General features: G+C 34.8%; 1 protein-coding gene across 3 annotated transcripts in view; it reads right to left on the bottom strand.

Moving 5' to 3' along the window:
* The window catches only part of LOC149773653 (protein henna-like), a 95,139-nt gene extending 84,798 nt beyond the window's left edge, over nucleotides 1-10,341 (bottom strand). For all 3 annotated transcript variants that reach the window (XM_089946263.1, XM_089946264.1, XM_089946265.1), the window contains exon 1: nucleotides 10,187-10,341. In XM_089946263.1, coding sequence (XP_089802389.1) covers nucleotides 10,187-10,255 — 69 coding nt within the window. In that variant the 5' untranslated portion in view covers nucleotides 10,256-10,341. The remainder of the gene's footprint in view (nucleotides 1-10,186) is intronic.
* Nucleotides 10,342-12,068: the final 1,727 nt, after the last annotated feature.

The following is a 12,068-nucleotide window of genomic DNA, read 5'->3' as shown; positions in this document are numbered from 1 at the left end:
GGGCCCCTCTAATTTCAGATTCGGTCCCTTCTATATTATAAGTGAGGTGCCCATTGGGATTGTCATAAAAGGATTAATTTGCCCGAGAAAACTTCAATCGCACTGATGAAAAGTTATTTTCAAGACCCTGAACAACCATAACACAGTTTCATGCTGATATTTTTACTCCCAAAAACCCCAGACACAATCATGTTTAGAAAAATATGATACTCAGTCATCTTCAAAAATAGAACCACAAAGGCCACTTCCGTATATGCCCATTATATATAGCTTGTATACAAGGTAAACAGTCATAGTTGGAGCTAATGTAAAACTATTATTTGGGCAGTTTAAAGAAAGGCTAGGAGGTCATGTATACACTACCAATTCATGCATTACTTAACTGGTCGACAGTAACTAGTGTGATGTATTTTTTAATACTGCAGTGGGTGAGCCCAATATTAAAACTGCATGCAAGTTTCAAATGATGTACAGAAACGGTAAACAGCCGTGGTTGAGGCTGATGTAAAACTATTACATGGGCAGTTGAAACAAAGACTAAGAGGTCAGTTATAAACAACATTTTCATGTGTTACATAACTGGCTGACAATAGTTAGTGTGATGTGTATGAAGACTGCAGTGTGTGAGCCCAATGTGCTAATTTGCATAGGTAAGGATCACAAGTGGAACAACCCATAATCATTAGTTAAATCAAAGAGATGCTTGTTGCATGTAGTAGAACAAAAGTTATTATATATCACTGCCTTGAATGAGAATAAGCCATCTGCATTAAAGATTACTGACAAGTTTGCGAACAGTGGCAACGTTTCTCTATAGTCAGATAATACTTTATATATGAAATGGACAGCATGATTATTTCAGCTGTCAGAAGTGTTTTTAAGTGTGATTCATTTTTAAAAGCAATTTGGGGAGCAAGCAAACCCAGCAAAATTAAAATGTAAAACTCTTGGTTATGGACCTTTACTTTGTGTGCGTGTGTGTGTGATTTAGATTTTTAATGTGACTTTAACAATTTTTCAGTCATATCGCTACGATGTCTGCAGTGTGACAGTTTATAGTGATGTCCAGCATTGGGGCATCATGCCGCAGGCACGTAGCATGATGTCCAACCCAAATAATTATCCTGACACCAGGCCGACCAGTCCTAACACTAATCTCTTATTGCTGAGTGCCAAGCGAGGAAGCTGTTAGTAACATTTTTGTAAGTCTTTGGTATGACTCGACTGGGGTTCAAACCCACGACCTCCCACATCGGAAGCAGATGCTCTAACCACTAGGCCACTGGAGCAGTTTTACTTTTACTTTGTGAAGCACAAAAGCAACAAAAAGTAGGAGGAGGCATTTAATTCTTTGCATATACTGCAAACAACATATTGACATACTTCATTCATGTGTACTGGGTCTGTTGAAATAGGAGTACCACCTGTATGTAACATATTTGACACACTGAATTGAACATTAAGATTAGTTCTCTTTATCATTTTATTATTATTTGTTATCTTACTCTTGTTAAAATACTATTGATTGACCTATGAATTAAACATTAAGATTAGTTCTCTTTATCTCTTTATTATTATTTGTTATCTTACTCTTGTTAAAATACTATTGATTGACCTATGAATTGAACATTAAAATTAGTTCTCTTTATCCCTTTATTATTATTTGTTATCTTACTCTTGTTAAAATACTATTGATTGACCTATGAATTGAACATTAAAATTCGTTCTCTTTATCCCTTTATTATTTGTTATCTTACTCTTGTTAAAATACTATTGATTGACCTACCTTTATTATTATTTGTTATCTTACTCTTGTTAAAATACTATTGATTGACCTATGAATTGAACATGAAAATTAGTTCTCTTTATCCCTTTATTATTATTTGTTATCTTACTCTTGTTAAAATACTATTGATTGACCTATGAATTGAACATTAAAATTAGTTCTCTTTATCTCTTTCTTATTATTTGTTATCTTATTCTTGTTAAAATACTATTGATTGACCTATGAATTGAACATTAAAATTAGTTCTCTTTATCCCTTTATTATTTGTTATCTTACTCTTGTTAAAATACTATTGATTGACCTATGCTTTTCGTGAAATTGAATGACAATAATAAGCAAACACTTGTGTTTGCACAGTTCATTTAGTTTGAACACCAGGTCCATCCAGTCTTTAGTGAGTGTAGTGATGAGCAATAATGAACACTGCATTACCTTCAAAAACCCCTGATGAACTTTATATATTTGAAATGTAGCAATTGCAACTTTGTGTGACAAATGATATTAAAAAGGGGGCATTTATGGCATATGGAAATTGTAATCCAGGCTTGTGGAATTTGAATTAGGGCTTGGATTTTTTTTATGTCACCAACTATGGGCCCCCAAGTTTAAATACAGCACTGGGCTGCAAAAACATTTCTTTAATATAATTACTGTTCACAGGCCAGATTTCTGTGCTGTTTTAATTTGCCCTGAGGGCTGGAAAGAACACATTCACAGATCGGATCTGGCCCGCAGGCCAGGGGTTGTACACCCCTGTTATAAAGTGATGAATGAAATGATTAAGGGTTTTATATTTTTTATCTCCTTGACAATTTTTGCTATCAAAATCGGTAGCGGGGTACAAACAAATGTGAAGGGGTATAAATACTAATGTGACTGAATATGTCTGAGTTGTAGTAAACTCAGCCAATCAGATAAAAGATCACCTCCTTAATATGCACAAATCTCACTCATTATCAACCTTGTCCAAGATTGTGGTGATACAAGCATATATTTCAAGCTTGATGTAAATCTAATCAAATACATGGCAACCATAGTGGTAACATCCAATATTATGCACCTTTCACTTGGCTGATTTTGTTTTGAGAGGGGGTGTTGTTGTAGAGAAATTAGTGTGAATCCTGCAGTTGTACATCAACTGCTACCACATGTTTAATGAATGCCGATTTTTCCACGATATGGGTCTACATGGTCATTATCACGCCCACTTAATACCAAAGAACAGCGAACTGAACTGAATCCCCTGATTGGTAGATCTACACTGAAAATCAGGTTATCAGTATATAACGATAATAACATACCTAGAGGGCGCTTCAGTTGGGCAGAGTGCCACCATCTTACTATTTTTGTACAGAGAGGGTACCCCTCTTTACAGGGCTCCCATTCTTTTAACTTCAATTGGATAATTTCATGAACAGCAGAACATTTTACATCATAACCTGTGAAAAAGTAAACCATTTGGATTTTCTTTTAAACTATACATTATTGGTAAGAATTTGATACGGTTCTGAGAAAATTTTCATGAATCCACAAAACGTGTGGATCATGGAGGGTTTCATGTTGGAGAGGTTTTATTTATTTATCTAAATATAGAATGTGCCAAGAATATTTTGGTACTTATCTTTGTTTCAAAGGAATAGAGTTGTATTTTAACTTACCCTCTGTGTCATCTTTAACTGGAAATGTGTCAGTTCTCTCCCTTGAGCACCTGGTAGAGGTAGCAACCACAGAGTACGATGTTTTATTAATAAAGTACAACGAAATCTCTGACAACACGAAATAACCTGATCTGTATAATTAATATACATATATATATAGTACATTAAGGTGATTTATTGCAAGGTACTTTACTGACAAAATGTCAGACTCCTTTGGTAGCAGCTATATGCTCAATGAATATAAATATTGTTGTTACCGCTACCAGTTGTTGTTGTTGTTGTTGTTGTGTTTAATGCAATTTTTCAGCACATGATAGGCTATACATGGCAGCCAGTATTAATGGTGGAAGAAGAACCTGGGAAAAGCCCAGAAAGAACCACCGACCAATGAGAAGCTACTGGCAAGCTTTCTCACATACCCATATTGACTGATACTGTACCAATAACCAGCAGTTTGTTTTTATTATTACTGCTACAAAATAGTAAAAAACCTGCTTGATATCTTTGGATATGAAATGCAGTAGTAAAAAACATTAATACAAATTTATACTTGTATCTTCACAGATGAGATATTCTTGTTTTCTGTTTGAAGAATAAGACCCCCCCCCCGTAATAATTTAAAAAAACTTTTAAAGTTTTAAGGTTACTCACAGTACAGGCTGTTGTAGCATCCATACACCCTGCATAAACATCTTCATTTGTCTGTAATTTTATCATTATTTTACACTGTTTAAAAAATAAGTTAATATTGTTATGACAAAAAAATGCAAGCACAATCCAACTATGCAATAAAGCAACTGCAAAATAAATAAATAAAAATAAAAAGTAAATACAAACCATATTTAAGTTTTCATAGGAAATATTTAAGAAAAATAAAATAATTTATGTAAACTTACAGTCATAAAAACTATTTTTAGATGATTAGTGTAAACAAATTCTCGTACAGGTAGGCATTTAAAAGGAATAAATACCTGGATTGTCTTGGTACATTGTCCTTATAGATTTCTTTTTAAAAGTAAGGAGGCAAGTGTTAACAATCCCTTTTGTTTTTCACTTTCACATGAATAAAACATGAATAAGAACAAACTTTACACATAAAATGACTTAAGCTACAAATTCTGGATTGGCCAAGGCACACTACCCCAAAATTTCCTTTTATATACCACATACATTTGTAAACTATGCCTCAAGAACAGTCTGGTTATATTCTCGAGTGACCGTTTCAATTATTAACCCCAAAAATCATTCCATTACTGGATTTGTTTTCAATGTATACCTTGTACATAAAATGCTCACTTTTTGGAGAACTTTTTTTTGCAGGCAATAAAAGAAGTTGTTTGTACTTGCGCAAAAACCATGAAAAGGAATATACTTGGGGTGGGGGGGGGGGCTAATTTATTATTTCTGATGCTTTGACCTTCTCAAATATACCATATTTATTAACCTGAGATAAAATTTTAAATTTGGCCGTTTTCCCCACAGTAGATGCTCAAGCCCGCTTAATACAGAAGTACGGCGCACTAAACTGAAATCTCCTTATTGGTAGGCCTAGACTGAAAATCGGGAGATGCTGTACGTCATTTACGGTCGACAAACGACATTGCTTCATTTCATTCGGCTCGTTGCACATGCATACAAAGAGGGCGCAATCATGACAATTCGACGGATAGTGTGGCGAAATGGCTTGATTTTCCTTAAAGATGTGGTAGTAAATCAAACCGCAGATATAAACGGTTTAATGCATGTGCTAATCATTGGTACCAAATTTATTGCGCAGCGCGAAGCGTGACTTGAAATATCGTTGATTCTTTATATAGGTACCGCGATAAGAGCGAAATGTCGTCTGCCGCTGTAGTAAAAAAAATAGTAAATGTATGATTTGTAGCTATATTATAAGTCTATGTGGCACCCCATCTTACGAAAATCTTCTGCCCTTCTTCACCCTCGCCGCCAAGTCAGCGGTTTTAAAAAACGCCAGAACTTTCATTGGTTTATCATACGCATGACCGAGAATCGCTAGTGAAATATATGGAGCGGTGCATATAGCCCAGAACACTATTATCGCGGTACTTAATGTTCTTATAGGTATATATTAAGCTTATTTTGCTATTGCTGCTTACTTATAATTTATAAAGTTTCAATGGCTTTCTCTCTTTCTATTCCTATAAAAATCTTTGTTAATCGAAGTTTGTAAATGTAAATAGAACAGCATATGGTGACCCAGATTTACGTACCATGGGGTAAAAACTCGCGGTATTGGCTAATTTACGTATGGTAGCAGGCAGGTATACATAAAATACAACCTACCTACGAGAAGAAATGTCCAAGCTTGTACTGGCATAATATTTCCACAATAAACGAAAGGATCCAGTGATAAAATCGAACACACAGATGTAATTCAAGTGTAAATCCATGAATAATAACATTACAAATTAAAAGCAATTATTTTTTAACTTTATACGAATTATAAATGCAATGTGGGCAAAGAAATATAAATATTATTATTGAAATATTACTGATTTCAAGAAAGTTTAAATGTTATTATATTCTTATTTACGTACGAGAAGTGTGATCATAAGCAACATTTTGTAAATTTTGGTCCATATTGGCTACCATGGAATGAAATTACAGCCTTAACCTTGTAAGAACATGCATGTCCACCATCAGTATATGACCTATAATCATCAAACATCAGATGAGACACTGAATATATTTCGTAATCAAAGCCAATGCAGGTATAGTAAGTTCGACTGCAGGTTTTTTGTATATGATGATCAACGCAAATGCATGCTCTTTACAAAAAAGCGATGTTCATTCTTTTTCATTGTACACTTTTAAATGTTGACATTTTAGAAGAAACTGTGCTGTAAGATATTTGCGAAAAATCCCGTTTGCCGCGATAATATAGAGCCCGCAATAATACAGCGTTGGAGTATACGCTTGTTTTGTCAATACAGTGAAGCTCGGGAATTTGTGAATTATAGAAACCCCCAATACATGTACATCGGTTTTGATCCTAAAGTTGAAAGAGTTGGAAATGCTGATTTTATTGATATGGAGTTATTTATCTAACTGTGACACATCATAAGCAACATCTCACGAAATTGCACGACTTGCTGTTTTTACTAATTGATTTTTTTAAAAAAAATTTAGACTAGTTTTGTGTTCAACTATGCGAGAACTACATCAAGGACCCATATTAATGATCCCTACAGACTCTGATGAATACACAGACTGTATACATCGACTGGAAGACAACGATGAAGGCATACATCATACGTTCGCAATAGCAGACGTTTTTTTTTTTTTGTGCCACAATTATTCAAAATTCCACAGAAACGATCATGCAGAAAATGTGAGATTTTTTTGGAAATTGCGCTGGTTGTGGACCCCTCCACAACAGGATGTAAACAAGGGTCCAGTCTCAAGAGAATAATAATAATAATAATAATAATAATAATAATTTATTTCAGAATTAAGTCCATTGACAAAAACAATAGCAATTCCACACAACAGGACACCAGAAATATATATAAACAAGAATTTGCCCCGACGATTAATTATTACTTAATTACAACAGCAAGCAAAGTGAAGTACTCCTTTCAAGAATTTGTTATTCTCACGTTATTATCAGTGTAAAATCGTGCTTTGCCGGTATGGCCGGTATGGAACACCGACGGGGGATATAGTAGATCTCAAATGGATAATGATTAAAGAATAAATTTATGAAACGAGTTTAATAATTTTCAAAGGCTCCCAAAAGTTGGAAATTATTCAACTCGTTTCATAAATTTAATGTTAAATCATTGTCCATTTGCGATTCTGTTTATCATACTGTTTTTGTGTTATTTAATTGTAGTGGAAAGAGTTTGGATAGAAAAGCAGCAGAATTTTGGAATTCATTAAATTCTGGCCCAGACGATGTACCTTTCAATTTTTGCTCGTGGAAATAAAAAGCAGTATTAGAGGTGAATTGCGTCAATAATGAACAGTCGATGACCAGTAACATTTGGAAGTAGATTTTTACCAATCACAATTCAAAATAAACCGTCTTTCAGAATCAATACAACATTTGACACGGACAACGTCATTTTTCAACACTAGATATCCAACCGAAATTCCTTGTGTGATGTCTCACACTTTGCTCGCTTTCATAAGTTAAAGCGCCATATTCACGGATTTCGATGAGGCTGTTTACATTGTTTCCACCTAAAGTTGTTGATTCCACTAAAATAGCATTCAAGTTATTGTTAATTCGTGTAAAGGGAATATTACTGGATGTAGAAAGATTACTAAAGCTGGACTATATAGTTGGTGCTGTGAATAAAAATGTTCAAGTTTTACATTTGGGCAGCCAGCCTTCTATCCTCTGACCAATACTCTTAATTTCATTTGTAAACAAGCCTATTTGGGATAAACTGCTCGTATTCCAGCAAATGGAACATATTTTTCCCCAATACCCTAGGGGCAATCGATTAGGAAGAGGGTCGAAAATTGTTTATAGTATTAAATTAAAAGCAGGGTTCCAGAATTCCAACTGTCGTAGCCCATCAATAATGGAGTATTGCGCAAGAATATCGTGGGTTTGGACCAAAACAGATTCAAAGAAAGTGATATGTTAACATGTTGACTTATCAAAAAATTACACTTTTATCCTTACTTGTGAACTATTATGACCTTCAACTTGTAAACAAAATAACATAAACTTTCCAATTTCAATCATCACTTGAACGTTCTTTCGATATAATCAAGATAAACATTTATTATTGCACATTTGCGTACTTAAAAGAACAGTGGTTGATGTTAAGTATTCCAAAAACAATCCGTTTCGCGCTGGTTGACTAGCTTTTTTAGTCCATTGCGAGTCGAAAAAGCCCTTGTTGAAAATGTTTTTGTTTTTTTTTAATTAATGTTCCCCCTTTTTTTCTAAAGGGTTAAATAAATTATGGATCAAAGTTAGAATCGATGACTATTTCATCAGTTTTAGTCTTTCTCGATTAATCGTATGCGTAAAAGTCAACTTTATATTTTGACCAATTCATCCATCAATTAGTCAACCAATGAATCAATCGTTATTTCCTCCATAATGTAAGTTCACTAACAAATATTGAAGAACAGGAAACAAGAAAGATTTTACAATTTACAATGTTGATTTCGGAAAGCATTCCAGAAAGTGAACCGATTTTCGAAAAAAAATTAAATGTATTTAACATAATTTCGGTGTAAATCGAACTTTTCACGCTCCATCTTAGGTTAGGCAACTTTCAGTGGGTGTTCTGCCGTTTGAAAGCTACAGCAGTATTCGCACGGCACTACTGATTTTTCGTTCAGAAATGTGTGAAGTAGAATCCATCATTATGCTTCAGTACAGACAAGGAAACTTAGACCTTCGTACCGAGTGTCTGAGGCAAAATTCCGTCCCTTGGGTGGAATTTTGCTATTCTCCACCGATGTAAATAATAGATTCTAGTATTACTACTATATTATTTATAACGAGTAAGTGCTCATTTCAAGCAAAACGCAAGCGTACAACAATCAGACCATTTATGTTAAGAAAGAGTTAGTTGTGTGTTCAAATAATAGTTTTAAAAATTATGGTCTTGTCGGTCAAGTGGATTTAAATCAGGGCAAGTGATTTGTGTTCAAGTCACTTATATAAGGCATGTGTCTCATTTTTAAGTACTGAATTAACCAGTTTAAGTTTTAGTTTGGTTTGGGGGTTTTATGAAGAAGAAAAAAAAATAATGCTATTTTCAACAACTATGAAGGAATTACTGTATAGCAGGGAAAATAACCATTTGCTCATGGTTGAAAATAACGCATATCAATACAAACATGTATGAACACAACATACAGATCAAACAAAGGAAGGGTAGAAGAGGAAAATAGTAACGCCGTGGCATGAATGGATGGATGAAACTGAGCATGAATTAAAAATAAATAAAAAAGGAAAGGAAAGTAAGGAATCAAGATAGTGATTTTTGCTTCTTTTTTTTAAAATAAATTTTACTGCAAATTATAGAAATTTAAACGCATGACGGATCAAATTTAAATTGGGTAAGCAAATTTAAACATAAATTCTCTAACCGAGGCGAATACATGACTGTGTATTTCTGCTCTAAATTCCTATTATATATGCTGCTCTGTACATTTTCTGTTTAGCATATGTCACGGTTGAGTGACTTTGGATTGTTTGTTTGGACTGACTACTCAAGAGGTTAAGCTCCGGCCAATAAACTATGATGAAATTTAGAAGCAGTCTGATGCAACATTAATGCAACATGCAATAGTCATCCAAACATGGACAACGTTCAGACTCAAATCTGAATTGATTGGATCGCGCACATTTGTACAGTCCTGACCGATTCCCCCCCCCCCCATAAAATAATGAGATTAAAAAAAAAAAAAAAAAAAAAAAACGCGTATCGAATTTCGGTTAACTGAATTCTGACACGCAACAGATGCTTACCGATAACAAAGACAAATACTACGTACATCACCTATTGAAACAATAAAATTACTTCCTTTCTGTTATTATTATGTGGCATGATAAATGAATTTAAGTGTCAGATGATAGTTTAGATGCTTAAATAATGTATACATTATCCACCATTCTGACGGAAAGGAAGCTGAACCGGATTTTGGAAATTTGAGTGACATTGATAATCAAGTCCAATAACGTACACGACCCGTCACACCAAATCCTCAACATATTTTGATAAAGAAAGAATGTCATACTTACTGCATATCCATTCTCAACGCCATTATCAATTCTTGTGTGCTTTTTCTTAGTGGGAATCCCTGCATCCATATTCAGTACTGAAAATTAAGTAGGATTAGAAACGAGCGGTACGGCAAGTTGTATTTGTAAATAAAATGTGATGTCCTTCACCTTGGTAGGTTGAGAGCACGTGTCTGCAATTTGATTGGTAGTTTGCGACCCACCTCCAAAGGACAAAGCGACCTTTAAGAGGCGATCAAATTTCATATATTGCCGTAAGGCTACGCTCGTTGCCGAATACTGTGATTTGTTAAGCGAAGTTACCTGCTGTGGTGGATTAACAGTTACTGGAAATTCAATACACCGTCACTTAAATGAACGTGCAGTTACATTACACAAGGACAGTTTGCAAGGATATTTAGGTTCTTCAACACATTACATTAATTGCAGGTTTCCAATTTAAAACCATACGTAGTTTACAAAAGTATTGAAAATTGCACTTGAAAATCGCAACTTGCAGAAAACACGGCATATTTATTTCCTTCATTCTTTTACGAATTAGTACATTAGTAATGAGTTCCCTTGCATTAAGACACGCGCGCAAGCCTTTATTTCGTTCCCCCCACCCGCTTTTTTTTTCTACTTTCAAAATTAAGCTCATTAAGTGTTATACTTTTCTTTAATGTCTTTTGAATCTAAATAAAAAATAAAATGTACTCTTGACAAAAAGGGTGTCACTTATTTGTGTCCATTTAGTGCACAACATATGTTAGTCTCATAGGGACTCTCTCCCCCTCTCAGATATATATATATATATATATATATATATATATATATATATATATATATATATATATATATATATATATATATATATATATTCATTCATTCATAAGTGCCTAGGTGACTATATTATTCTTTTGGTTCTGCTCGTTGCATGACGGCACATCAACACAAGTGCGTTATTTAGTGCTGAGGTACTTCGAGTAAAGTGCCTTGGCCAAAGACACACCGCTGTGGTTGAACCTGGCTGGTTAGATGGTATGATTCGAACTTTTACTTTGAAAAGGAAATACGCCTTTAAGATTTAATTTAATCTATGGCGTTGACTGACGGGCGGACGGGACACAAACGGCAAAGTGATCGCTACATTGAGCTTCAGTCAAGTTGTGCAGGACATAAATCAGAATGCATTATCTGGAAATAACTGCCGAAATACGATTTTATATTTTTTTTCCTTCTTCCGTGCAGAATGGCGGTGACTTTGTGTAGAGGCGTTGGTGTATATATTAGGGTAGTGGTTCCCAAACTTTTTCGGGCCCCCGCCCCCTTGGTTTTTCTAAGAGCCCCCCCCCCCCCACACACACACACATTACCCCGTAAAAAAACATTATTCATCATTAGCGTCCCCGTCCGTAATCCAACCGCTCTTTTTAGGAACCACTATATTAGGATTTAGCCGCGCGTAAGCTCAATACTGGCCATATGGTACCGAATGAATCCATTGAAGTGACGACTACGGTGTGTCCTTGTGAAAGTCACTTTACTCAGCTTCGCACAATTTAACCTTTAAAGTATTACGGTGTCGTGAACTATCAAGCTCAGCCGAATACAACATCTTTATCGGCAAGAATTGTTTATTTGTTACACAGGGGTCTGGGGACAAAGATTCACCTTGCCAACCACACTCAACTACTGTAAGTAGTATTTGGGGTAAGTGGGGAACGTTTTATAGTATAACATCATAGTATTCATAGAGCTTAATATTAGGGAAATTACACTGTGAACCTCGTGACTATTTGACCTTGAGGTGGCACTCTGGGTACATATGGAAATTTATCATTAATGATAATATGAGCCTTATTGGAAACTATCAATATGGATAGCAATAAGGAACATATGG

This window comes from Sinohyriopsis cumingii, unplaced genomic scaffold (assembly GCF_028554795.1).
Source record: "Sinohyriopsis cumingii isolate HCF-2022 unplaced genomic scaffold, ASM2855479v2 utg000622l, whole genome shotgun sequence".
NCBI classification, from domain to species: Eukaryota; Metazoa; Mollusca; class Bivalvia; order Unionida; family Unionidae; genus Sinohyriopsis; species Sinohyriopsis cumingii.
Note: the sequence above shows the minus strand (reverse complement) of the source record. Positions and strands in the feature narration are given on the sequence as shown.